Raw genomic sequence first — 27,331 nt, forward strand, 5'->3', positions numbered from 1 at the left:
GCCCTCATAAGTGAGGGCCACGTGTGATGACATCTCCGCAGGGAGGATGGCATGGGCAGGGGAGGAAAGAGGAACTCCCCAGTGGAGACACATGACAGACGCACCTCAGCCAGGTGACCAGGGGTACAGCCATGGTGAGGAGTCATGTCGACAGCACAGCCCTGGCGGGACGTGATGAGAAGGGCACTTCCCCTCTGTGGTCTTCCTCCCCAAACCCACAAGCCCAGACTAACAACGAGAAAAACAGGCAGGCCAGCAGAGGGACAGCCCGTGCATCACTGCCCAGCCCTCCTCCAAACCATTGGGGTCGTTCAGACCAGGAAAGTCTGAGAGACCCTCCTGGCCAAGAGCAGCTGAAGGAGACATGACGACTACTCGTCATGTGAGGTTGGGACAGGTCCTAGAGCGGCCGGAGGGCATGAGGTTAAACCTGAGGAAGCCTGAGTAGTATACACTTCAGTTAATGACAGTGTATCGGCATTGGGTCATTAGCTGTGACAGCTTTACCATACTGGTGCAGGATGTCAGTCGTAGGGAGACTGGGACCCGGTTGTGGGAGCCAGTGAGGCTCTTCCTCCTGAGCCCCTCACTCCACCCCCACTGTGAAATTGGCCTTCCAGCCTCTCCCCACGTCACTGCTCACTGCTCCTGCCCAGCCGCCCCCCATCAGCATCACAGGCACGGGCATCCTCAGTGCAGATGCACGGGAGGCGGACTGACGCAGACTTTCTTGCAGTGGGCATCCCCACCATCCGGTGGTGCGGGGCTGAGGGGGACTACAACGTCATGGTGATGGAACTGTTGGGACCCAGCCTGGAAGACCTCTTCAACTTTTGCTCTAGGAAGTTCAGTCTCAAAACCGTCCTACTCCTTGCTGACCAAATGGTAAGACTTCATTTTTCTCCACTGAAGGGCAGCCCACGTGCTCAGCACAGGGCTGGATTGATTGATCAGTCTGATGAGGCCTTCAGGGTTGTTTGCTTCCTTTTTGTGCCATGCGTGCATACGGAGAAAACAGAAGCTTGTTAACTGTGCAAGAGATAGTGACCCATGGAGGCCAGGGCATGTTTGCAAGTGGGCCAGGGTTCCCCTTGGTTCCTTCTGCCAGGCTGCAGCCTGGGGTTCAACCTGTCACCCCTGCTTCTCCACCTGCAGATTAGTCGTATTGAATACATACACTCGAAGAACTTCATTCACCGAGATGTGAAGCCGGACAACTTCCTCATGGGGCTGGGTAAGAAGGGCAACCTGGTCTATATCATTGACTTCGGGCTGGCTAAGAAGTACCGGGACGCCCGCACCCACCAGCACATCCCCTACCGTGAGAACAAGAACCTCACTGGGACGGCGCGGTACGCCTCCATCAACACACACCTTGGCATCGGTGAGCCCTCCCGCCCTGGCTGTCCTGCAGCCTCTTGGGGCCCCTGAGGGTTGGTTGTGGCACATTGGGTATGGAGGCTGGCACCAAACCTTCGTAGCAAAGGCTGGCATCTGGGCCTGCAGACCTTGTGAGGCGTGAGGGACAGCATGTGCTGGGGCTTCCTAATGGGTGGCAGTGCATCTCCTAACGGCACAGCAGGGTTGCTTCTGCAGAAGCAAAGACTCCACGTGTCCTTCTCTGAGGCTCTGAGTTTATCCCCAGGCAGCATCTGTGGGGTGTTGCTGTGCATGCTCAGGCACACCACCCTGACCTGCTCTCCTCTCTATCCAGAACAATCTCGAAGGGATGACCTGGAGTCTCTGGGCTACGTGCTCATGTACTTCAACCTGGGCTCACTGCCCTGGCAGGGCCTGAAGGCTGCTACCAAGAGGCAGAAGTATGAGAGGATCAGTGAAAAGAAGATGTCCACTCCCATCGAGGTGTTGTGCAAAGGCTACCCTTGTGAGTGTCTGGTGGACAGTCAGCCAGTTGTAGTTCTGTGGGAGGGCAGGGGCCTGTGAGGTCTGGAAGAAGGACTAGGGAAGCCCCCCAGAGGCTGGCTGTCCAAAGCCCCCTCAGCGCCCTGCATAGTTAGGGAGCTGAAGACTGGGCAGGTGGCCTCCCCTCCGAGTGGCCACAGCCTCTGTCCCTGGTGCTCCTCTGCCTTCCTGAGCCGTAACTCAGGGAGTTTTCCTTTTGTTTTTGTGAGACTTCTCCTGGGATAAGTGTCTCCGATGAAGCTGTTATGCTCTGTGGTGCTCAGTTTTCTCATCCTCTTTCCCCAAAGCATGCCTGATGTTTCAGGCTCCAGCATTCGCAGCCTCTCTCTGTGGCCGTGAGTGGTCAGAGGTTCTGTGGACAGACACCATTCTGGCTCTCAGGCAGGAATACTGCTGGTTACCTCTGAATCTTCTGGTGTTTACAGCTGAATTCGCCACGTACCTAAATTTCTGCCGTTCCTTGCGTTTTGACGATAAGCCTGACTACTCATACCTGAGACAGCTCTTCAGGAACTTGTTCCATCGCCAGGGTTTCTCCTATGACTACGTGTTCGACTGGAACATGCTCAAATTTGTAAGTGTGCCCCCAGCTCACTGACCACTCAGCATGGAAGGGGCTTGCCTGTCAGCAAAAGGCTGCCAGCTGCTGCCATCCCTTTCTGGGAGCTATAGGCGGTGGGGCTTCAGGAGGCATGGCTGCCACATGGGGAGCACAAGGGGTTCTGAGAAGCAAAATGCCAGCGGGCAAGCCAAGGAGGCACCTCAGGGCCACGATGGAGTCCACAGTGCAAGTCTGCCCAGACCAGGGCTCTCATTTGAACTCTGCGGTCCTCAGGATGTTGTGACTGCGCTGGTCTGTGAATTCCTTGTCAAGGGGATGTGACTCCCACCGGGCGGGGTGAAGACATTCCCCTCCTCTCCTCACCTGGCTGTGCTGAGGCCCAGCCTCCCAGGGGTTGGGTGGCCTGGGAGGTACCGTGTCTTAGGTCTCCATGTGGCCTTGTGAGGAGCTAGACCTACTGTTTGGTTTCCTTCGTCACCCAGTTTGTTCATTATTATGAGCCCGTGTTTGTGTGCACGTGCACTGTCGGGGCTCGGGGTGGGATAGAGTGGGAGCTTGGACTTCAGTTTGTTTCCTCTAAAACAGGCCACCTGTCTCTGAGTCTGTTGTAGGAGTTTGTTTAATCTTTGACACTACAGCCAGAATCCCAGTTTTTTGTTTTAATTTGCACTTCCTCTTTCATTAAAAATGTGTTCTGTGAGCTTAAAACAAAAATTGGCACGTTTCTAGGGTGACAAAATCTGATGGAGGAACAGAACCTCCTCCTCAGAGTGCAAAACAGGAAGCCTTATCCCGTGGCCTCACGGGTGCATGGGTGCTCACACGGACCAGATCAGGGCAGAGAACCACAGCCTCCTCAAGCTGGTGCCAGCCCACAGAGCCAGCGTGCCCTGGACCTGGCCCGTGCCATCCTGCCAGACCTCTTTATTAGGATGGCCTTCGAAGGACAACCTTCGGGGGCAGTGCTGCAGGTTCCTTGGAGTCTGCACATCAGGGTGCACTTCCTGCCAGAGCCACTGTAACAAATTCTTTGTTCTTACATCGTCACCCTTTACAGGGATTCGGCAAACCTCTTCTATAAAGGGCCAGACAATAAATGGTTTTATCTCTGCCATCTGTATGGCATTGTGACCGCTCGACTCTGTGTTGTGTATAACTGGACAGCCGCCAAAGCAGTGCGTCAGTGAGCAGGCATGACTGTGCCAAGAAAACTATTTGCACAAATGAGTGTGGCTGCATTTGGCCCATGGGCTGCAGTTTGCAGATTCTTGCCTTACGGCGCTGGTGATTAGGACATAACCTTTACTAGGACAGGTACCCTGGCGTCACCACTTAAAATCCAGGGTCCCTGTGCTTCTCCCTGAAAGTGTTGACTAGCTGTTCTGGGAGCAGCTAGTTTAGCTGAAGTGGTGCCCACTGCCTCGCCACCTGGGACGAGCCTGGTGGCTATTCTCGTCTCATGCACACTAGCAGGATGACTCGAGCCAGGCGTCTGGGCTCTGGTTAGACTCTTCAGCTGACCAAATGCAGTGCTTTCTTTCTGCCTGTCGCATGGGTACCTTCCCCCAGCTGTTGCCACGTTGGGCCGCCTCTGACCATCGCTGGTTCCCATCCCCACATGAATAATCGCAGAGATGAGGGCTGCCAGATGCTGTTGGTGGTTGGGTTCTGAGGAGTGATAAGGCGAGTGGGTAGAGGTTTCCTCTGCTGGGAAAGGAGACAAGCCTGGTTCCGCTCGCCCTCGGTCGTGGGACGGGTCAAGCGCGCCCCTGGAGGGAGGAATGCCTGACTTGTCAGAGGTTGCAGACTTCGGGGGGGCCTGTTACACATGCCCCCGTGTTTTTTCGAGTGGTGGCCAAGGGCCTCAGGTGGTTTTTCACCAAACCCAGTTCAGTTCTGGTGTCGCCCTCTTTCCTCCATAGGGAGCCAGCCGGGCAGCTGACGATGCTGAGCGGGAACGCCGGGACCGAGAGGAGCGATTGAGACACTCCCGAAATCCAGCCACCCGCGGCCTCCCTTCCACGGCCTCGGGCCGGCTGAGGGGGACACAGGAGGTGGCTCCTCCCACCCCCCTCACCCCTACCTCACACACTGGTGAGTGGTCCCAGGGCTGCAGCTCACCCTGGTCCCCGCGCTGCAGGCAATAGGGGTTCTATTTTGTGTGTCGCTTGCTCCGGACACTCCAGTGTGTGACCTCATGGGGTCTGGGCAGTGTGCCTTGTGGGTGAAGCGTGTGCGTCCTCGTTCTGTTCATTTTTTACTTCCGAAATTAGACACGCCAGGGAACCACCTGGGATAGTGCCTTCCATAATATCTATTTCTCAGAAGTTGGCCTGTTGAAGGATTATGTTCCCTGTGAGCTCTGTTGCTTTGCCTCTTGTTCTCATGACACAACATTTAGCCTCTTCCTTGCCTGTCAAGACAGGCCTTGTAGGCAGAGGCCCCAGCCACCCTCCCACTAGACTCCTGGTGCTTTACTCCCAGGGATCAACCTGTGATGCCGGCCTAATCTTAGGGTGCAGTAAGCTGTCCTGTGCCTGAAACTGAGGCAGCTGAGGGTCCTTGTTAGACGTGGTTTTCAAGGAGAGACCCTGTGCTGGAGTGTGGGGCTGCATTCTGAGGCCTCACGCTTGCCCCTGTCTCCCTCTCCTCCAGCGAACACCTCTCCTAGGCCCGTGTCCGGCATGGAAAGAGAGCGGAAAGTGAGTATGCGGCTGCACCGCGGTGCCCCGGTCAACATCTCCTCATCTGACCTCACGGGCCGGCAAGATACCTCCCGCATGTCCACCTCACAGGTACGCACCCCGTGGGCCAGCACCTGAGCTCGCCCAGGTCGGGTGCTGTGGGCCTCTGACTTTTCCACATTTGGTCTGGTCTTATGGGCTCCAAGCAGAGTGAGGTCATAGTTTCAAAGGCATTCCTTCTTTCCTTCCTTCCCTTTCTTCCCATATTCTGGTGTTTTAACTGATGGGGTAACGTTGTACCCCTCAATGCAGCTTGGCCCCTTGGTTGAGAGCCTCCTTGATGAGCTGTGTGAGGTAAGGGCTCTACACCCCTCCCCTCAGGCTGTGCTGGGACGTGCCACAGGGCCCTCTCTCTCCTGCTGCCCTCCACATGACTCCCAGCCCCCGGGCAGCCTTGGAGCCTTGGCCATCTTCCCTGTGCAGGCTGGTGCTTCCAGCCTGCTCACGCCATTTGTTGTGGGCACATCCAGCCTTGAAGACTCTGTCCTCGATCTTGTTGACCAGCTGTTCCCCCAGCAGAGTGCCAGGGCAGGGGTGGCAGGGGTGGTGTGTTGCCGGCCGTCACTGCAATGCTGTGGGCAGAGGCCTTCTAGAGCCCAGCGCTTGGCAGTGTGCTTCGGGGCGAGGGCTTCTGTCTTCTGGTGCCCCTTCTGATGTCTCTTCTGTCTGGCGCGGCAAGTGTGCTCAGAGGTGCAGGGCCTGGTCCCAGGGCCCCCCCTCCCCCCGTATCCTCTTCCCACTGTGGCTTTCCTCGCTGTCCTTCTGTGCTTGCTACCGTGCCTCCCTTAGCAGAGCAGCTCTTTGCCCACATGCGAACGTTTTTCCTCAAGTCGCGTCAGGGTCTCCTGCAGTCAGGGCAGTAGGGGCAGACAGGGGTCAGGAACAACCCAAGTGAACCATTTCTCCTGCTTCAACCAGTGTCCCGTGGGAACTGGGACTACCCCCTGGTGTCTTCTCGATGGGCAGGTGGCGGGTTGAGGAATGTCCGAAGCCCAGGTCCCGGCCGTGTGCTGGGGCAGCGGCCCTGTGCTTCACCACGATGCCTCACGTTTACACTTTGCGTCCTGCCCTCCTCGGTGCTTTCTGGGCAGTGGGCGTAGAACGTTGGTGAATTTGGTGGATCGAGCATTTTGTGAGAACTCCCAGAACCTCAGTCCTGTGGCATCCAGCTGATCTTGTGGCAGAGGAACAAGGTGTGCCCAGGCACACTTTAATCAAGTGAAATAATGTTTCTGCCAAATTTACTAGTAATTTACTAGCAAGTCTACTAGAAATGGGTTTTTCTTACATGGTAACTTTCTCTAAGAGACTGAAGATGCAGGTAGTTCAAATTATGCGGCTCAGTGGGTCAGTAATGAGATTGGACCTCTGAGGACTCCCAGCCCCACAATCATCCTCTGTCACCACAGGGCACAGAAGGGGCTTAACAGGTTTCTTCCCACAAGCCCTGGAATGCATGAGCTAGCAGTTGGAAGCAGGTCCCTGGAGGTGTTCACCATGCCTGGCCAGGCGGGCCTGGTAGAGGGCTCCAGAACACCTCAGCCAGCAAGGACAAGGAAGGGGCAGGCTAACTTCTTTTTTAACACAAGAAAACGTGTTTTGCTTTGCGGATCATTGAGGGAAGTGGAAGAGGCTGAGTCCTGAGAGTGCCAGGCAGTTATGGGTTTTAATCTAGCCTCTTTGCCACCTTGTGTCCATCTTCATTCAGCCCATGACCCCTGAACGTTGACAACACACAGCTTCAAGACCTTTCCTGTAAAATCTTTCCATCACAATTGCATGTCTTTGCCCCCTGGTTCTCTCTGCTTTCCATACGAAGAGGAGGGCCTGAACAGTGGGGTGGGGGGAGCCAGTCTCTGAAGAGATTCAATTTGTGTGTGTCCCTTCCAAAAGAAGCACCCTAGTTACCCTGGGAGTTTCCTTATGATCTTCATGTTGAGGGCAGCTGGACAGCTCTCTCCTTCAGGTTTTCCTGATCATCCCCCAGGTGCTCTTCCTTAAGAGACTCTGAAAGACTGCTGACCACCAAGGGTGTGATCAGAGTTGCTCCAGCTTTTATGACTGTGGGCCTCCATTCACACACCCCACCCCCAACCCCCACCAAAAGATGCAAGCAGGAATAGGGCCAATGACACACGGATCCAGGGGCCAGCACCACGTGTGCACCGAGCCCGGCCTCCTCTTACCAGCTTCCTTTCCTCAAGGAGAGGTTGCATCCTGCGCCAGTGTACCTAGGCCAAGGAGGTAGCTCATCGTCAGCACACAAGCGCCTGGAGCCACTCGGCTGCTTGGGGGACGGCCCTGCTGACCCTCTCCATCTGGGGGTGGGAGGACGTGACACGTCCCTTGCCCTAGCCACCACTCCTCACCCCCTTGTCCTTCTCCAGGGACTACAGTCCCCACACCCCTGACCCCAGCCTGCGAATCTGGCCTCTGTTGCTGGGATGTCATAGAGACTGAAAGGCTTCTGGCGGCTGAACCTGTGTGTGATGTTTCTCTTTGTAAGAAGTGTCTTTTTCATCCAGTGCTGTGAATAGAACATAATGCTGACCCGTGGTGCCAGTTTTTCCTTCGGATGGGCTGACTTGTTTTAATTCTGGCTCTCCAAATAAGGTCCGCAGCCCTGTCCTTTTCCGTGTGTCAGTGAGAAAATACATCCAGTTCTTGTGTCACGGGGAGGTGGTGTCCTCTCCATCTCCCGAGCACAAGCCTCAGGAGCCCCTGATGCCAAGAGCTTGTGGAGGGGCTGTTGTCCGGGCATCCAGTTCTCTTACTGCTTGAGGAGTTGGGAAGGATCTCCCTCATTGGCCTCCCTGATGGATCCATCCTCGAGGAGCAGGGGCCACTCTGGAAAGGTGGGACCCAGTTCCTTGTGTGGTCCCGGGATCCCCTCGAGCAGCCCCAGCCAGGGGTCCTGGACCTGGTTGAGGCAAGGCAGCACTTGTGGAAACAGGAGGGCCTTACATGCTGGTCCAGCCAGTGGAACCCTTACCAACAGCTGTCTTTTCCCCCCACCTCAGAATAGCATTCCTTTCGAACATCACGGCAAGTAGCTGCACGTCTCCCCGTCGGAAGGCAGCACTGGGTGAGTGTGCTCACGGCGGGGCTCCTTGGCAGGCGCCGGGCCGGGTGGGAGCTGCCGCCCACTCGCCGGCCTGAGGGAGCACGCAGTGGGTCGGGCTTGCATGCCAGGTGCCCCAGGTAGAGCCAGGCCCCGGCCCAGGTCGTCTCCTTACGTGGATTCCAGAGCAGCTACGGTGGGCTCTCCAGTCTGGGATGACCCCAGAATCCTTTCCGTTGGCCTTTGGCCCTTGCCGTGGTCTCTAGTCAGGAGCTGGCATGGGGAGCAGGAGCCCAGTCTTGGCTCCAGTGGCCCCAGAAGGCTCGGGGCCTTGTGGTCCCAGGTTGGTCGCCGGACGTGTATTGTATTGTGCTGGCTGTGGGGGCCACGCTTGGTGGGGCCTCTTGCGCTCTTGCTGCGTGAGACACTCCTGATGGTCTCTGCTGTCCTGGCTTTGTCATCTCTCTTCCTTTAGCATTGATTTCTGTCCTCGTTTGCTTTTCTTTTCGAACTTGGTCTCTGCCCAGCATCTTGTCCACGCTCTCGTCTGTATTAACCCATCAGCCACAGCCGCCTGCTCCCTGCCGTTGGTGCATGGCTGGGCCTCCCAAGCCCAGCTCCCCTCTTGGTGGCGACTCTTGTGGCTCCTCCCAGCTGAGGGCTTGCAGCTTCTGTCCACTCGGCACCGCGGGGCAGACCGGCTGTAGTTGTAACGTGACTGCACTCTTGGGGGACATCTTGATGGGAAGCGCTTTTCACGTCTTCCCCCAAGTGGAGTCCCAGTGCCCACTCGGGGCCTGGTCCTCTATTTCAGAACACCAGGCTACTTCCTAGGAAGGGGGCGCTGGGCATCTCTTGCCCGCTTGGACTCCGTCCGGTCTGACTGATCATGAGCTCGCGGCCCCGCGGCCTCCTTGCCTGCATGGCTCTTCTTCCTTCCCCATCTTCCTGTCACTCTTTCTGCTGCACGTGTCCTGGCCTCGAGGGACCTTCCAGAGCGGCTGGGGGGCACGTGTCCAAAGGGGCTAGGTGGCATCTGTCCCTTCCTCCTCCCCGGGCGCTGTCACTGGTGTTTTGTGCTCAAGCCTGACTGGCTCCACTCCTCTGGCCTCACGCTGACCTTCTCCTGTGCTTTGGCTCCGACAGATTCCCGGTCGGGTGGCGTCCAGTGGTCTGCAGTCTGTCGTGCACCGATGAGAACTCTCCTTTTTGCTGAGGGCAGACAATGCATGGCTGATCTACTCTGTTACTAGTGACACGCCCCCGGTCTAGAACCGAAATGTTAACACCGGGAGCTCTCCAGGCCACCCACCCAGCGACGCCCATGGGGGAAACAAAACATAAATCCAACCGGACAGACTCCAAGCGCTGCCATCGCCAGGGGCTGCACTGAGCCCCCATGAACTCGGTTCTAGCGGGGCTGGGAAGAAAGCAGTGAGACGGTTGCAGAGAGAATCAAACTCCCATCCAAGAGCCTTTCAGTCCCCTCCGTGGTGGCGCACCCGTGTCCCTGCCGAGTCTACTGTAACTACCAATCTTCTACTTGGTTAAGACAGTTTTGTATCATTTTGCTAAAAATTATTGGCTTAAATCTGTGTAAAGAAATCTGTCTTTTTATTGTTTCTTTCATGTCTGTTTTTGCGGTCTTAAAGATGCTGACTTAAAGAATTCTGAAGCAGGTGCTGGTGTGGAGTTTGTGTAGGAGTGAGGCAGGGAGCAGAGCACACGTGGGTTTCTGTGGTCTGCGTCTCGTGGTTTGTTATGTGGTCCACTGTGGAGAAGGGATTTTCTCATCAGAAGTTCTGTCACGTATATGCGCGTGTGTAAGTAACATGTGTCCGTGTGCCGTGTGTCTCGTGACTTCATTAATCTAGTTTTGGCTGTCACGCTCCCTTCCCCACTGTAAACTGAAATGCCCGCTCACTGCAGACCCGCTGGGATTCTTGGATCATCAGGGCAGTTAGAAAGTGCTGGCCACACGCACAGGCGCAGCGGGTGCTTCCCGACAGAGCAGCCCATGGATCTGACCTTCCTAGACACGACGAGAAGGAAGCTGAGCCTGAAGACTGCAGAAGCCACGGCTTCGCGTCATGTTGCTGATCCCTCGGGAGAGGATTTCAGAGACTTGGGCTCCTCCCTGGAGTCATGTTTGGTTATGTTGGTGGTGGTTGCCCCAGTGCTTTCGAACTTAGGAGATTTTCTAAATAGGCTGTCGATACTACCAGTGCAGGTTGGCCCCCAGTCTGGGTTAACATCTCTGCTCAAAACCAAGGGCCGTGGTGTCCGCCCTGTGTGCCAGCATTGCCCAGAAAGGCCAGCGGGCCCAAGGGAATCCACTCTGAAGTGCCAAGAAACAGGTGACTCTGACGACTTGATGTCCAGGAGAGTAAAAGATAACATGCTTTTGTGACCTTCCCTGAGACATAGTGACCCCACAGAGGCCAAGAGGCAGAGCAGGGCTGAGTCTCCCCAGAAAGACCCTCCGGGGCAACCAGGCTCCAGGTGGGTTCCTGAGACACCCTCCCTCGCTTTGCAGCAGCAGCAGCAGAGGCATCAGCTGGTAGTGGCGGCTGGTAGACAGGAGCCTCCGTCTCTGGAAGTGAGGTGCAATATATATGTTCATAGGTACTTTCACATTTCTTCCCATCATTGCCCTGCAGTGTGTTCTGTTTAGAAACAGGCACTGGGAAGCTAGGGACCTGAAAGGTGTCCATGTCTGTGTTCTCCCTTCCTGCCCCCAAAGTCCCAGCACAGCGACGCTGGTCCTAGGAGGCCCCGGCGGCTGTGTTGATGGCACAGAACGCAGCTGGTTGCTTCTTTCTGAATCCTGAGCTGGCTACTCTGTAAGTGTTTCGGGGTGTGGACACTTGGCCAGGTGGGGCTGTGTTTCTGGGAGTGTAGAGGGAGCTCGGGTTGGTTGGAGTGAGTGGGGGGCTTTCATCGTGGCCCAGTGCCTTCCTCAGAGGTGGGCGTCCCCCTCCTGGAGAGCTGTTAGCAGCTGCGGCCCTGATGTTCTGCATCCAGGTTTTCACCTGAAATTGCCAGATGGCATTTTAGAAGTGGACTCCAACCCTGAGTCCTCAGCAGTGTGGTTGTGGACAGTTGTGTCCCCCCCGCCCCGTCGCCCCATATTTAACTCCCCATCCTGACTTGCAGGAAACATAGTTGGAATGTCTGTATCAACCTGTGTATCAGTGGCCAGTCTCTGAACTGCGCTTTTGTATGACCACTGTATTTGTGTCCTTAACCACCATGTAAATAATAAATTCATGACGACTTCTGCCTTTCTTCCCTGCCCCTGCCATGTGGTCTTTATTTCATCAGTTTTGAGTTTTGATTTGTGTAGATTAACTTTGTGAAACTAATTTTCTGAGACTGGGCATTCGTGTCTGTCCTTGGAAGCCTGTTGGTGTACTTTCATAAGCTGATCGGGAGCAGGTGGGATGAGCCCCTGGGGCGTGGCGGGGATGTGGCTGAGCTGCTGCGGGTGTAGGCCGTGAGCACACACCCATCCCCTGCTTTAACCACCTCTGTGGGAAGGACATGCTGCCATTCACCTTGTGTTCTCTGGGGAGTGAAGAGCATGGTAGTTGGCCTGTAGCCGTGTTCCTACTGCCCGTGGGGGGTGCTCATGGTACCCATGAAGGGGCCCCTGCTGGGACAGGGGCTTGGGCCCGGCTGTCGTCATCCCAGTGTGAGCACCAGCCTGCATCCCTCACGCCCCAGGTGCTGTCCCTTCTAGTCAGGCAGTGCTGGAAGGGGGCATCATCTCTCCAGCTGTTGGGCTCATGGCCTCCACTTCCCTCTGCCCCCGGAGTTGTTGGAGACCAAGACACCCCTACCCCTGGGAGCTCCAGGCGGAGCCGAGTGAGAAGGTGTGGCCCCGCAGGAAAGTCCTTCCCTATTGAACTGGGGCCACAGATGTGTTCCCATAGATGTATGGTAACTAAGCACCTTCTGGTCCACACCCACTTGTCCTGGAGCGGAGTATGCCAGCCTTGCATGTGCTACAGGGAGAGTCTTGGTGATGCCACCCACATGCATGGGAAACAGGTGGGGCAGGTGGGTCTCCTACCCGCCACTGGTTTGTGTTTACTGCTCACAAGCCAGGTGTGCCAGGCTTGTGCCAGATGGTCCCTGAGGATGTGAAAGAGCCTGAGCTCTTCTTTATGGGTTCCCCCTCCTCCCCTAAGCTTGCTGACACTTGGACTCAGCTGAAATGGTGATGAGGTGAACCCTGAACCACCTCTTGTTCTCCTGCCAGGAGGGAGGTCACAGGCAGAACAGGGACTCTGGCCCCTTTCACTCAGAGCCTGCCTGCCCTGTTCCCCAGCCCCCTCACCACCTCTGTCTTCCCAACATGGAGAACTCTACCCCCTGACCTGCCTGGCAGGCTCCATGCTCAGGAGAGCAAGCTCTGGGTCCAAGCCTCCACCTCCTCCCTGCCCCCAGGCCCTGTCACCTCTGAATGGGGTGCTTGGAGCTCCTCCTAGGGACCATGCCCACCCCCATTGGCTGGGAGCTACGAAAGCAGCACACCCCTTGGCACCACTGTTTGCAGGGATGTTTAGGGTTACAGGGGAGTGTCCTTTGGGGAGCCATGAGGGGGCCCTGCAGGTCTAGGCAGCTGCATCCCAGACTGCCATTGGCAGAACCCTTGGGCAGCCACTGACAGCGGGGTCTGCCTTCCTGCCAGGCTCTCCCAGTGTGGGCCTGCACATGAGTCCCAGGGTGTTCTCCACACAGGGTGGCAGGTGCCCCAAGTTCTGGCAGGGCGCCTGGCTCATGTGCCCCCCACTTCTGATTTAGGCAGATGTGTATGTGTCTTCCAAGGAGCTGCTAAGGGCCTGTGAGAGTGGACTTAGCACACGCATCTGTGTCTTCATGGGAAGCTGGGTGTGAGCCTCCTCTGGTGGGACGTCTGGAGGACTAGGGAGAGCCCTGTCCATTCCAGAGCACTGACCGCTCTCCTAACTGCTTTTAGGGCCATTGGCCGTTGGCAGCCACAGCTTCCTGAGGACATGAAGTTTTCTTTCTCTGTGTCTTGGGCACAGCTGGAAATGCCTGGAACCAGAAAACCAGGCAGACCGAACTATCTGGTCACCCTGTCCCCAGGGTTAGGGTTAGACTGCAGGTCAGTCTCCAATCTGAGCAGAGCCCCTGCATGCTTTAACCAGCTAATGTGGGGGCAGGGGGCCTCAGGTGTACCGTGGGGTGCATGGATCCAGCACCAGACCAGCCGTGGGTCCCACCCCCAGGGGAGGGACTCCCACACCATCTCAGTCACTGAACGGTATACCCAGTGTGGCTGTAGAGGGTCCCAGATGGGAGTAGGGACGAGTGAGGCAGCTTCAGGTGAGAGTGAAGGGGTGGTGGTGTGGAATACAGGGGCCCTGATCACCCCCACAGCTGGTCCCAAGAGACCCAAGAAAACTGAGTGACTGGCAACAGCCAGGCCAAGGTCTTGCCAGGAGAGAACGGGGTGTCGTGATGAGGGCTGGGGGGGGTTGGGGGAAGGGCACAAGCAGGCCACCCACTCGTGCTTTTTTCCCTGCCCCACTCCAGTTCAGAGACCACAGGTGGGGCTGACAAGTTGGGTGCTCATGGCTCAGCTTTCCCAGGGGCTGGCCCCTGCCTGGCCCACCTTGCACAGGGTGAGGTCAGTGGATGCAGGGCTACCACCTGACCCTTGCAGCTGCTTGCACTGCCCACAGCCCAGGCAGAGGGGAAGGACAGAAAGGATGAGATGGGGCAGGGTGCTGTAGGCAGGCGCCCGGCTCCCTCATAGAGCTTAAGGGCCAGATGGAGGAGGGAGCCAGCAGCCCCCTTAGGGCAACACCTCTTGGGGAGGGGGGCCCAGGACGTGAGCTTTTGCTTGCTTTTCGTTTCAGAGGAGCAGGGATGTGGCATCTCTCCGGCTGCACGCGGCCCGCCAGGGTGCCCGCTGCCGTCCCCAGCGCCCTCGACGCACCACCTACTGAGGCAGCCCCAGCGGCCTCTGACCGGGCTCCCAGCCACACAGGCCGCCGCTGGCCACGAGGGCAGGTGGGTGTGAGGTACCCAGGGCAGGGCTGAGCAGGGCTGTTCGAAAAGGACAGGGACCAGACACCAGCCCTGGGCGCTGACCACGTGGGATGACTGTCAGCTAACCAAGGGGTGAATAAACAAAAGCAGGCAGACCATTTTTCTTCAAACACACACCAGTGAACAGAAACCACATGTACATCCCAGCCTAGGTGTCCACATCCCTGCTGTGTGGCCCCTTCCCTGCCGACCACCAGGGTGCTGTGTGAACACGCTGAGCCATTTGAGGTCCAACAGGACAGGGTCCAGAACAAGCAGTATTTAGAAGGCTAACGTGGCTGACGAGGACTGAAACCACTTTGTAAAAATAAGCAGGCTGTCTTTTGAGAAAGACATTTGGGGTCAACGGTTAGACCGCTGTCCCTAAGTAAGAGCAGGTTTATCTCAAACCTTTCAGAGGTGAAGGAGGGAGCTTTGTCCACTAAGATGCTCAAAAAAGGGGTGGGCTGAGGCACACGGGAGACCCAGTAGGACAGGGCACTCATGGGCACGTGGGGAGGCCTGTTGTGGCAGTGCTCGCTCCATAGCTGTCCCTGGCCCCACCCCCTGATTAAAGTTGTGTTGTCTCCAAAGCGTTGGGTCTCTGGGTCCTTGAGCCCAGCGGTGGGCACTGGGCTCCCTGGGGTCAGCAGGTGGGGTCCCTGGTGCAGACGGCTCATAACCTCGCGGCTTGGCTTCACCGCAGATCCGCCTCGGAATGACACGTTCCCACCCCGCCACCTCCCCTGAAAAACACTGATCGGGTGATGATCCACTGCCCGGGCAGCCGGCGCGGAGCCGAAGGCCCCGCCCAAGCTGGTCCTGTTTGTGAAATAAATACGAGCGTTGACGGTCTCTGTCCAGTTCCCTGCACCCCTGCCGTCCTCCCCAGGCTCAGACGCTCGTTTCCGGGGTGTGAACCACCTCCCCGTTCTTCTCAGGCTCCGTCTTCAGGAACTGCTCCACCTCCCGGGAGTCCACCCTCACATCCTCTGGGGGCTTGTGGCGCTCCTCCTCCGTGGCCGTCTCAGGCCTCTTCCTAATGCAGAAGAAGTTACCCAGCACCAGCACGAGGGAGGAGGCCAGCACCTCGGCCCCCGCCAGGATAAACACATACTGGTAGACGTGCGTCGCGTCCAGGAGCTTGCCTGCAGTGCAGGGAGACAGGGTCAGCCCAGGGCTGAAGCTTCCACCCCCAGTCACCAGGATAGCCTGGGACCTGTAAGGCAGCCACCCTCACTGCCCGCCACCCCCCAACCCCGCCCCAGGCAGCAGAGACCCAGAGGCTAAAGCAGAGTGGATCTGACAAGGGTTTAGAGCAGAGCCTTGAGTAGGGGCCTCATCCAAGGCCACCTGAAGAGTCTGACCCTGCTGCCTGTTGTCGCAGTGGCCCTCACAGGAACCACCTGGACCCCAGAAGGACCCTGGGACCCCAGTTGAGGCACCTTCTCACACCAGAACCCTGGCCCCCCCCACCCCAGGCAGGAAGAGTGAAAGGCCCAAGGTCAAGTGGGAGGTAGAGGGCCTACAGGGTTGGCTGGAGAGACCCAAACCCAGGTGCAGAGACTTGGCAGGGCCTTGGCCACGCTGCTCCCACATCCCCACCCCTATCTTCTCAGCTATCAAAAAATAAAGCAAAAGTCCAGGGTAACAGAAGCCAACCCTGGCCTCAGCTCTGAGTGTCCCCGGGGTATGGGGACAGCCAGAAAGGAGGACCAGGACTCCACCCTAGAGCCTGGCTAGGGCTAGGGCTAGCCTAGGGCCTCCACCATGGCTCAGGCCCATGGGCTTCTTCCCACAATGAAACCAAGCGGGTCCTGGGATGTGCAAGAGGCTGTGTTCCCCCACTGAGGTCAGCTGCCCATGTGCAGAGATACATGGTGACTTGGCTAGACGGGTGGGAGCGGTGGTGGAGGCCTTTCCAGCTAAGAGCTCCCCCGGGTGAGTCCCCTCCCCAGGAAGAGCAGGTGTGGAAACTGCCCAAGGGCCTAGCCAGGCCCAGGGAGGGAAGGCCGCTCGCACCCCCACCCCCCCGCACCCCCCACCAGCACTCACCTCCGGACGGCGGCCCAATGAGCACAGCTATGGCCTCCAGCAGCAGCACGAGGCCAATGGCGCTGGAGAACTTCTGGGTGCCCACGATGGCCATGAGCACCTCGAACTGCAGGGCCCCCACCATGCCATAGGAGATGCCGAAGAAGATGCAGAAGACCACCAGCCCACCGTAGTTGCTGGCCGTGGATCCCGTGAGGTCGGCGAAGCCATTGAAGAACATGGCGAAGCTGAAGAGGTAGACAGAGTAGGGCCGCACCTTCTTGAGCCCTGTGATGAAGCCGGCGGTGGGCCTGGCGAAGATGTCGACGAAGCCCAGGATGGTGAGCAGGAAGGCCGCCTGGGTGTCGGGCACCCCCAGGTCCTTGGCGTAGCTCACCACGAACACAGGTGGTACAAAGAGCCCCAGCACCATGATGGAGGCGGCCAGGGCATAGATGACGAAGCCACGGTCCCTGAAGACGCTCAGGTCCAACAGCCGCCGGGGCGGCCGCTGGGGTGCAGGCCCCGAACCCGAACTCTGCCGGGGTGCCTCCAGGGGCCGCATGAGTGCGGCACACACGCAGCAGTTGAGCAGCAGGCCACCCAGGATGAGGAAGCCGCCCCGCCAGCCATAGTGGTCCTGTAGCACCTGCCCCAGCGGGGACAGGGCGCACAGGAACACCGGGCTGCCTGCTGCCGCCAGCCCGTTGGCCATGGGGCGCCGCTTGTTGAAGTAGCGGTTGAGCATGATGAGTGAGGGCTGGAAGTTGAGCGCCAAACCCAAGCCTGGAGGGGAGCAGGCAGGTGAGTCAGGTGTCCCGGCCCAGGTTCTCCCAGGCACGGGCACCAGCCTGAATGATTCACGTGTGGACCTGAGGCATCCAAGTGAGGGGACTCAGTGTGTGTTCAGAGCCCCCAACACCAGCCCACGTGTCTGGGAGAGACGGGGAACAAGGGACAGATGGGCGCCTGGCAGGGACACCCCACAGCTGGCCTCCCCCAGGAGGTCCTATCTTTTCTATCAACAGGAACCACTGCCACCCAGCCACTCCACTCCTGGCGGGGCCTCACTCACCAGTAAGGACCCCTGTGGTGAGGTAGAGCTGGATGATGCTGCCACAGAAGGACGCAGACACCATGCCCAGGGACGCCAAGAGGCCGCCTGCGAGCATGACTGGCCGGCAGCCAAAGCGATTCACACACACGCTGCAGAGTGGGCCTGGAGGGTGAGGGATAGCAGCTAAGGCGCGGGACCAAGGCTGTCCATGCCCAGGGAGACCTGCCCCTCCCCGAGGCCCCTACAGCCCGGCGCAGGAGACACAGGGGCACCGCAGTCGCGTGTCAGTTCCTAAGTAAAGCATGGCTCACAAGGAATGGTCCCCACTGGGGGCATCTCTCCTGACTGGTCTGGGCAGGCAGCAAGGATGGCTCTGGGATCCAGCATGACTGTGCGGATACGGCCCTCTGGACAGGGTCTCAGACAGCTTTGGCCGTGCCAACCTGCCCTCTGGAGACCATAGCCCCCTCGAAGGCTTCCCGCCGGCTGCCTCTAGGGACCAGGGCTGCGGACACTTGGATGCACCACCCAGCCCCCAGCCCCCAGGGCTTTTTGCCCAGAAGTGAACTTGGTGAACTCTCAGAGGTGGTCACCTGGCATGACAGCCCCTGCTCACCTGTCCCGTAGAGCATGGCCAGCAGGATGGAGGAGATCCAGGCCGTGTCACTGTAGCCTATCCCAAACTCTCGCATGAGTTCCTTGAAGAAGACACTGACCGCCTTGGGGAAGGCGTAGGAGAAGCCCGTGATAACGAAACAGCCCCAGAGGATGGCCCACCCCCAGCCCCCATCCGGGGCCTTGATGCCGGTCGGGCCATCGTCGATCACTGCCCCTCCCATGACCAGGAGGGCTGATTCCGCGTCCCTGAGAAAGAGGAAGCCAGGCTGACTCAGTTGTCAGTCACCCAGCTACAGCCCAGCAGCGTGGGGACACAGGTGTAGCTGAGGGCGGGCACCCGACAGGCCGCCCCTCCCTTCAGGCCCTAGCCACCAGTAGGAGCTCAGCTCTGGGCCGGGCCAGCCACCTGATGTTACCTGAGAACCCTGCCTCTGCCCCTCACCTGCACTGGGTGCAGGGCATCAGGGTGTGGGGTGACCAGAGCTGCGGCTCCTCCTCCCTCCCCTGCGCAGGCCTGGCCTGCTCCCACACAACTAGCTCTAAAGGGCAGTAGCTTTTTTGGGCTCAGCCAGGTCTCAGGTTACCTCTTGAGGAGGGCAGACCCCAGTGGGGAAATCAGCCGTGCTCTGGTCTCCTGCCTGACCTTGTGTCGGGAAGCCGCGTGGTGCTAGCCACCAGCACCTCGGGCAGTGAAGCCAGGACTGGTGGGGCCTGGGGCTTGGTCTGTGGTGCTGTCCCTCAAGACCTCAGTCTAGATGTGGCCAGCCTTGCTCTCCCACTCCCAGGAGGACAGGGCTTCCCCGTCCTTCCCACTCTGATCACACTGCACCAGAAGTGAGAGTCTGAGGAGGCACACACAGTGCTGTGCAGGGACTGAGTCGGGGAGCAGACGGGGAGGCTGGGGGTCACTGTGCTGGCCCCGACTTGTCCCATCCTGTTATCACCCACCTACCTCTGTCCGGCCGCTGGAGTTTAGCTCTTCTGGTGAGGGAACGGTGGGAAGAACCGCTTCCATCCAGCCCACCAGAGCAAACCACTGCAGCCCCCAGGCTGCCCAGTGGAAGCTGGCCACACCCACTGTCAGCCCCAAACCCGCGGAAGCCTGGGGTCAACTTCCCTCTTTTAAACCCCAGGAACTTAGCTCATTTGAGGCCCAGGAACTTGATTTCCACCTGGAGATCCTCCTCTCCCCACCCATTTTCATCCCCGATCCTCGCTCCAGAAATCCCCAAATCCCAGAAATCAGCCTCACCTTACAGAAGCTGTTCCAAGGACAGAGTAGGCCTCTTTGCTGCAGGCGTGGGCAAGGGAGGGCTTGGTGGATCCAGCCACTTGCTGCCCACTGAAGCTCCGTGTCTCCCCACCCGTGGTGAGCTATAAGCCAGCTCCCTGGTGGAGGAAGCCCTGATAGGTAGTATCTGCCGATTCCGTGGTGTAAACACTCCTACCTGCGTGATGCCCAGGGACCTCCTGACCAGGGCAGCTACACAGCAGCGCCGCTGCCCTCCTATCAGCCTGCCCGCCCTGATTTCGTAATCTGTCCTGGCTCCACCCCTTGCCCCTTTTCCTCGGATCCTTGTTGACCTGGCACAGCCTTCCAGGTGGCCAGTCCTGCATCAGAGGCTCCACAGAACCTGGGACAGGACTCTGGAGTGAGGACGAGGGCCTCTGTGCCCGGCCTGTCTGAGCACAGCTTCAATGTGCAGAGCAAAAGAATGTGGGGAATAAGACCCACCCACCCCCACCTCCAGCCTGCCCCCCAGCACCCTGGCCACAGGGGCTGTGCCCTCCGGGGCCCCTGATTCAGTAGTCTGGAGGGATCCAGACTCTGATTCAGTATGGGGAAGGGGTATCCAGGTTGCGATCCCGCAGTGGAGTGGGGGGATCCTGGGCTTTGATTCAGAGGGTGTCTGGGCGGGGGCGGGGTTAGGGGCTTTGTAGATGATTGCAAGCAGGAGCTGTTGTCTGAGCACCACCCTTTGATGGTTGGACCCCAGGAGCCAGCTGGCTATCAGGGTGATGACAAGGCAGATATAGCCCACTGGAGCAGAACAGCAGCCCTGCCATCACCCCCATCTGCCAGGTCCACCTTCAGAGCCTGCGCTGCTTCTCAGCTGGGCCAGGGCCACAGGCGCCACTGGGAAACCCAAGAGAAGCCCTCACCTCTCCCTGCACTCAGACCCCGGTGTTCGGAAGACACCTGGACTTCAGTGAGCAGGATGGAGGGTGTGTCTGAGGCCAAGAGGCATGCAGCCATCTGGGGACACAGCCAAAAGGTACACGGGGGCACCCCAGTCAAGGGAGCCCTCATCCTCCCGCAAATGCAGGCACAGCCCCGTGACCCGGTGCAGCCCGCTGGGTGGCCACCTCTGCATCTGAGGCCACACAGAACCTGGGACAGGACTGGAGGAAAGACAAGGGCCTCTGCGCCCGGACAGTCTGAGCACAGCTCCAGAGTGGCCCACCCCAGGTTCTGCAGAGCCCTGCCTTGGATCACATGGCCACATGCCTGAGCCTGGCATGGGACAAGTGGACAAATGTCATCCCAAACTCACTGGGTGCCGTGGGGGCACTGAACCTCTGCCCTTCCCCTTGTGAGCATTAAGTTTAAAGGGTCTCTAAGGTAAGTGCAGCTGAGTGATATTAAAACAAACAAAAAACAACGAAGTATATTCTTAGGAATGTGAATGCTCCGCGATGCAATGACACTAAGGCAGAAAACATAGGAATCCCTGACCGAGGACTCCAGACAGTGGTCGTGATTGTGGTCACGGGGACACTGAGGGATTGGTTGTCCTCAGTATCCTGGCTTGTTTGAGGTTATGAGCTTTGTAAAGTAAATCAAATGGATCATGTGGAGGCCAAAGAGGAGAGTGTGTCTGGGGTGAGCAATTAGGAATAGCCAGACACTTTTAAACCCACGGTTATAAGACAGGGCCTCCCTCTAAGATCTCCCTGGTTCCATCAGTCAGACCGGGGGCACCAGGGGAATCATGGGCACCACAACCTTTGAAGCCCTATTCTCTGCCCGCCAGGGCTGGGTCCTCCCTGGAGGCCTCCAGGATCTTGAGGAGAAAGAGCACTGGGGAGGGTGAGGAGACAGAGGGACAGGTGCCAAGGCCCAGAGGCAGGAGGGTACAGCGTGTTCCAGGACCTGTAGGGGCCAAGGCTCACACAAGGAGGGGGCCATCTCGCACGCCTGGATCAAGGTCCTATATGGTCATCTCTCCCACCATCCCCTGAACACCCCAGAGACACTGCTTTCTCCCGGCTAAGCCCCCAGCCCAGGTTGCAGCCACACTGAGATGACCCCCACCCTGTTCCCCACACCAGATCGTTCTCGAAGGGAGATTTCTAGTGAACTTCAATTTGCAGTGGGGGAGGGTGTGCAAGCAGGGGAAGATGATGGAGAGCAGGGGTCTCAAGGTTGGGGGCAAAGGGGATTCACCCAGAAGTGCTCTGTGTATTTATGGCGAGGGGTGGGGGCAGCTAAGATTTCCAAGAGCAAAATGGCCTCCTCAGGCCAGCCTATCCTGTGGAGGAGGCAGGCTGGGGCACAGGCTGGCTGACACTCCAAGGGAAACCTAGGGTGGGAGGAGCGGCCCCCTCCGGGACTGGTCGGGGACCCTCAGCACAGCACAGAGGGAGGTGGCGCCAGCACATCTGTTGGCGCGTGCCGGCCGGCTGTCCTTTCAGTGACATTTACTCTCACAGGGAAGCACGCAAACCACGTTCCCAGCCCAGAAATAACCCACCCTCCAGGCCTCGGAAAGCTGATCTCCCAGGTGGGTATGTGTGCCCACTTCTGGGTCAGGTGAGGCTCCAGGGGCTGTTCCCAGGTCCTGGCCCAAAGAGGCACGTGTACAGAGATCCCTCTGAATGACCCATCCCTCGTGCCCTCCTACATCAGGGGCCCCTGCCAGCTGCTGCCTCAGGGACCCACTGGCTCTCTGGGTGAGGGTCCTAGCTGGCGTGAGGCTCCAAACTTCCCATGGCATCACCCCTCTTCCCATGGCCCCCTTCTCTGACTACATTCACCAGTTTTGAATGTCCTTGGTGGTGAGGGTGCCCAGCCTCACCCCAACCCCTACATCTCCACCCAAAAAGTTAGTGCAAACCTCATACCAGCGTGTTCCCAACCTGACCCCATGCTCCCACCTCAGAGTCAGCCCTGACCATGTCCTGGTGGCCTCCCGGGCCCCTTCTGCCACTCCATTCCAGCCACAGGCTTGCTGCCCCTTAGGCCTCTATACTGGCAATTCCCTCACCCACCTCGGGTCCTGGGTCTGTGGCCTCTCAGCCTCCAGGGCAGGCCATGAACCAGGAAAGGGGCATTCAGTGTAGGGGGCCTCCAGCCCCAGAGCCTGTGGCCTGTCCCATGTGCTTCGTCGGTGCACTTTCCAGCCTGGCCAGTTACGTGACTGGACCTCTAGTCCTTGGAGACCAGCTCCAGGTGGGCGGGGCAAGAAAGGGGCAATTACATTCCTTCCTGACTCTTCCTGCACCAGGAGGCTTGGAAGACATGCCTGAGCAACAGGGAAACAGCCCAGTGAGGCTAGCTCCTGGCTCCTCAGGCCTCAAGGCCCCTGAAGCCCATGGGGGTGGCTGTACCCTCAGGAGGAGGGAGGGGCTCCCCTTCTTTTGCCTGCCGTCCCTGTTGTGCACAGGTAACCAGAGCATTCAGGACACTCTGATCAGAGTGCCTGTCTCCTTTCCAAGAGTGGGGACAGGATGCATCTCAGCGCTGGTGTTTGGAGCTGTGACTGGAGGGAGGTGCCTGAGGCTTTTTCTGGGGAGGTGGGAGCTGGGCAGTGGGTGAAAGTCTGATCCAGGCCTTCTGAGCCTGGCCTGGGCCCTCCACCCCACCTTCTCTGACCACGCACATGCCCAGCGCTCCCACAAGCTCTCCTGTGGGCTCATGTCTTGTAGGGGCCAGTGGGGTGGAAACAAAGTTCTCATTCACCAGACTGGACACTGCTGCCCAGGCCAGCCCCTAGCTCTGAGTCATTCTCCACCTCCATCACCCAGTTATGACAAGAAGGCCATTCGACAGTGGCCCTGGGGATGTTTTTTTGTTTACCTTGTTGGGGGGCCTCCTCCTCTAGGAAGCTCAGAGGGCAATGGGGAAGGGCCTGAAGGTAGCTGAGCAGGCCCAAGCTAACCCCCCTCAGGCCTGGACCCAACCCTGCCCAGCCTGGCCCTGCCTAGGCTGCCCATCCACGTGGCCACCTTGTCCCACTCAACTTCCTGCAGCGCACCCCCGCCCCAGCCCTAAACTGTCACCTAAGACCAAGGCCCAGAAGGTGATCTCTGTGTCAGCAAGACCCACCAGCCAGGAAGGGACCCTTCCACCAAAACTGGGTTCCTAGCTCCCACCACCACCACCTGGGGGCTTTGGAGCAAGTAGAAGGTGGGGGGTTTGGCTGAGATCAGAACGGTTGGGGAGGGGGAAGTGGAACCCTGGCCGTCCCCCAACCCCACCCCAGGGAGCAGGATGGATGATCCTTCCTATTTCAGCTTCCGGCTGGGCAGGTGGGAGTCCGGCCGACCCTGGGGGGCGCTGGGGGCAGGTGGGGGTGGGAAGAGAGGATGCTCCGGGCGGCCCCGCCCCAGCCCCGCTGCCAGGCAGCGCGCGGGACGTGGGGGACGTGACCGCGCCAAGGGAGGAGCCGCTGCCGTATTGCCTGGAGTAGACGCCCTCCCTGTCCGCTACCGTATTGGCCAGAGCGCAGGGCCAACACGTAAGGCCACCCAGGGTCAAGGAACCCCTGAGCCACACTGGGCATCCCAGCGCGCCAAAGGGGACCCCGTGGTTCCCCCCGGGCGGGGCACTCTTCATTGTTCCCGCGTTGGAGCTGGGCCAAGTGGGCGCGGCCCGGCGCTCGAAACATTGACTGAGAACCCTGGGTCTCCGTGACCGGCTTCCTCGCACGGCCCATCGCACAGATGGAGACTGAAGCCGGGAGGTCTGCGCTCGCCGAGACGACGCCGGCAGGAGCCCCAGGCCCTGTCCGCTCCCGCCCCGCCCCGCCCCGCCCCTGCGTCCGGGCCCAGTGCCCGAAGCGGCGGAGGCCTGATCCCGCCTGATCCCGCCTGATCCGGAGGGGCGTCCAATGGACTGATGGCTCTGCCTGGCTGTCTTCTCCACTGGCTTCCTCGCAGAAGGGCCGCGAGGGGCCCTGGGGTCGCTCTACTGGGCTCCTAACCTCGAAGGGGCGGCACCGGCCCCTCCACACCTGCTAGGTCCCTGCGAGTCCTGCCCTGGAGCAAGGCAGCCTTGTCCTGCAGACACCACCAGCCAGAGAGTGGGGCCCCACAGACCCTGCTCCACACGCTCTCCCTGGTCAGTTTCCTGAGGAGCATGAACGCCTGCCTCTCCTCGCTGCCCTTCAAGCAGAGGTGTCCAGCTGTAGTGAGTGAGAGCTGAGTTACCTTCTGGGTATCACGCCCTGCCCAAGGTCACATGGGGTCATTACAGAGCCTGCCTTGGGATCTCCTTGGGCCTCCCAATGTCCAACCTAGGCACTGACTATACCACAGACTGGGCAGGAAGGTGCCAGACCTGTCTGGGCACTGCCACCGCCATCCTCAGAACCCCTTGGGGGCAGACCTCACACCATGGGAGCAATTCCTTAAGCTGAGCCCAAGCCTCTGTCCATCAGTCAAGGGGCTGAGTCCATCCTCCAGGACACACTCTTCCATAAGCCCGTCCCTCCCACCACCCATCTGACAGCCGAAGACTTCCTGAGCCTTCAGAATGAGGCCCTGGACCCCAGAACCCTCCAACCCCCACGACACCCACTCCTCCTCTTGACTCTGGATAAACCTCTCTGACCTAGGTTGCATAAAGGCCATAGGTCCAGCTGCCATCCTCTGTCCCGTGGACCACTCAGCCTGGCCATGGTCATAACCCAGAGTGATCCTGTCGTCCCAAGCACCTCTGGACATACAGCCTAGTGCCTCTGGGACAGAGAAGCACTTTGGCCCTAGGGGCTGTGCCTGCGCCTCACCCAGAATCCAGGCAGCACTCCCTGACACACCCGGAGGCCATTGCCCCCACTGCTTCCCTCCCATTCACAGGCCTGCTGGCTACTGGCTTGGGCCAGCATCCAGGTGGATGAGTTGTCAACCCACTTTGCAGATAAATAAACCAAGGCCCCGAGGCCCCACCTGGTTTTGCCAGAGCTGGGGACCTGGGAAGGGAGTGAAGTGAGCTCGGGGAGTCCAGTCTGATCCCGGAGCGGGTTCCCTATTTATCTACCCAGGTCTCAATCAGAACCCATTGCCTGAGGGCAGGTGTGGGTTGGTGAGTGTTTAGGGCGGCGGTGAGAACAGGAAGGAGGTGAGCCCTCGGGTACTACCACCCCACCCCACCCCTCGGCCCGGAGAATACGTGCTCCCCGTTTCCCCCCCCCCCCCCCGGGAAGGGGGCCCGGGCCAGGCGTTAGCTCCACCAAATATAGCCGGCGCGCCCAGGCCATACGCAGCGAACTGAGCTATTTATACCCGGAACCCTCTCGTCCGCCCCACAGAGCCGCCTCCTGGCGGTGCCCAGCCCCCGAGGGTCGCTCGACGGAGGGGCGCCCGGAGGAGCCCGGGAAGCCGAGGTCGTGCAACCCAGGTCCGAGGGCTCAAAGGGGTGCGGCTGGCTCCCTGGGCTCCTCAGTGAGGCCCCCCGGAGGTGGGGAGCTCGTATGTGCCCGGCGTGTCCCCAAACCAGAAGGGCAAAAAGCGCGGACCCCCAGATCGCCCCCAGTCCGGAAGCAGACTCAGCACCGGGGCGGCTGGGAGAGTCCCGGTCCCGGAGCCGCGGAGCATCGGGCCATGCCTACCTGCTGCCGCTCGGTAGCCGCGCGCCTCTGCCCGCCTCGCTGCCAGGCGCCGCGCCGGGGGCGACTCAGTGCTCCGGCCGCTCGCGCGGCACTTCCCCAGTGCACGTCACCGCTGCCTGGCGCCGCCCCGCCGGGACCCCGCGGGAGGGGCGACCCAGTACTCCCCGACGGCGCAGACAGCGGCGCGGACTGAGCCTTCTCGCCGGATCAGTTCCGCTGCCGCGCGCCCTCAGACCGGCCCCCCAGCCACGCCAACCCCTGGCGCTGAGCTGAGAGCCCTGGCCCGCAGCCCCCTCCCGCCCCTTCGTCTCCCACTCTGTGCGGTCTCGCCTCTCTCTGCCCGGGCTGGTACCGAGTGCACTGGGTCCCGCGTTCTCCGAGGCACCGACCCCTGTCGCCCCCCGCGCCCGGGGCCGCGCTGACAAGTGAGCGGGCGCACCCAGCCACACCCCACACCACCAAGAGCACGCGGAACCCGTGGGACTCTCACCTCTCAACTCAGCTCTGAGACTTTGCAGGCCACCCTAGCCAAGCCCCCTGGGATTTGAGCCCCCACCGAAACCTCTGCTTTCTCCAAGGCGGGCGGCGCCCCTTTTCCTGGGCTGGGGAGGAGGGAGAAGGCGAACATCGCCCGTCCCCCCACCCCGCCTGAGTGATCTTGGTCAAAGATGTCATCCTCTCTGACTTCCGTTTCCCCTGTGGAGTCAAATACAACCGCTGCTCCAGAACCTGGCTGTGCTGGGGGATGGTGGGGCCCCAAGGCGTGTTCCCCATCACCATACTCCGCAGACCCTCACTTAAGGGGAGATTTAATCGCAGTCGGTCCTAGGCAAGGTGCTTCAAGCCCGCTTTTTCTCATCTGCAACATGGAAAGAACTAAGGTTTAAAGAGGAACCAGAGTGGCCTGGGCCCAGGACACCGCTTGGTGACTGGTCTCAAGTCACAGGACACTTTCCACGAGACACCCAAGTGTTCAGGGACTTCAGGAGGCCAAGCAATGGTGTCTCTGGGGTTTATCTCAAAGATTCCTGTTCATCCCAGACAGGGTGACAGAGTGAGCATCCCTGGGTGCATCCTCTGGAGGATTACCCCCTCCAGAGGCCAGTGGGGTGGCTAACCCCTCTTGGCACAGTAAAGAAGGATGGGCAGAGGGTGGTGTGGGCCTTCTAGCCCAGAGTTCACCATCCAACCACTCCTTTGGAGACACCAAGTCCACTGAGGACTTCTGATCTTTTTTTTTTTTTTTCCCCGAATGTTGGGAGACCACCCCAGCACCATCCCCTGTCCAAAGAGCCCTAGCAATCACAGAGGCTGGGCCAGGTGTTGCTGCCACCCTGGCCTGGGGCCCAACCACCCTCACCCCCACATGCTAGAGAGGTTGCCACATAGGCATGCATACAAGACAGCAGGGAGCCCAGCCCAAGCCCTCCAGCAGCA

At 59.3% G+C, this 27,331-nt stretch overlaps 2 protein-coding genes across 14 annotated transcripts in view; one reads left to right on the forward strand and one right to left on the reverse strand.

Annotated features, from left to right (window-relative positions):
- CSNK1D (casein kinase 1 delta) overlaps nt 1-17,761 on the forward strand; it is a 39,558-nt gene extending 21,797 nt beyond the window's left edge. For 2 of the 7 annotated variants that reach the window (XM_069543756.1, XM_069543759.1), the window contains 8 exons: nt 737-885; nt 1,156-1,384; nt 1,715-1,885; nt 2,349-2,497; nt 4,408-4,579; nt 5,141-5,280; nt 8,250-8,314; nt 9,437-11,578. In XM_069543756.1, the coding sequence (XP_069399857.1) occupies nt 737-885; nt 1,156-1,384; nt 1,715-1,885; nt 2,349-2,497; nt 4,408-4,579; nt 5,141-5,280; nt 8,250-8,282 (1,043 nt within the window). In that variant the 3' untranslated portion in view covers nt 8,283-8,314; nt 9,437-11,578. Of the gene's footprint in view, nt 1-736; nt 886-1,155; nt 1,385-1,714; nt 1,886-2,348; nt 2,498-4,407; nt 4,580-5,140; nt 5,281-8,249; nt 8,315-9,436; nt 11,579-14,181; nt 14,336-15,059; nt 15,209-17,415 lie in introns of those variants that run through there. The other 5 variants (XM_069543753.1, XM_069543757.1, XM_069543755.1 and 2 more) reach the window with 3 other exon arrangements.
- On the reverse strand, nt 14,448-26,580 carry SLC16A3 (solute carrier family 16 member 3). 7 transcript variants are annotated; one of them, XM_069543747.1, is made up of 6 exons: nt 26,385-26,580; nt 19,315-19,451; nt 18,061-18,308; nt 17,463-17,606; nt 16,409-17,173; nt 14,448-15,501 (listed from the first exon to the last, which is right to left on the reverse strand). In XM_069543747.1, exons 3-6 carry the CDS (start codon nt 18,281-18,283, stop codon nt 15,248-15,250), a joined length of 1,386 nt encoding a protein of 461 aa, XP_069399848.1. In that variant the 5' UTR covers nt 18,284-18,308; nt 19,315-19,451; nt 26,385-26,580; the 3' UTR covers nt 14,448-15,247. The 7 variants fall into 7 exon arrangements, with proteins under 7 accessions (XP_069399848.1, XP_069399846.1, XP_069399852.1 ...); XM_069543745.1 differs by having other exon boundaries at nt 25,895-26,576; XM_069543751.1 differs by having other exon boundaries at nt 18,061-18,163; nt 26,385-26,567.
- Nucleotides 26,581-27,331: the final 751 nt, after the last annotated feature.

This window comes from Ovis canadensis, chromosome 11, assembly GCF_042477335.2.
Source record: "Ovis canadensis isolate MfBH-ARS-UI-01 breed Bighorn chromosome 11, ARS-UI_OviCan_v2, whole genome shotgun sequence".
In the NCBI taxonomy this organism is placed as follows: domain Eukaryota; kingdom Metazoa; phylum Chordata; class Mammalia; order Artiodactyla; family Bovidae; genus Ovis; species Ovis canadensis.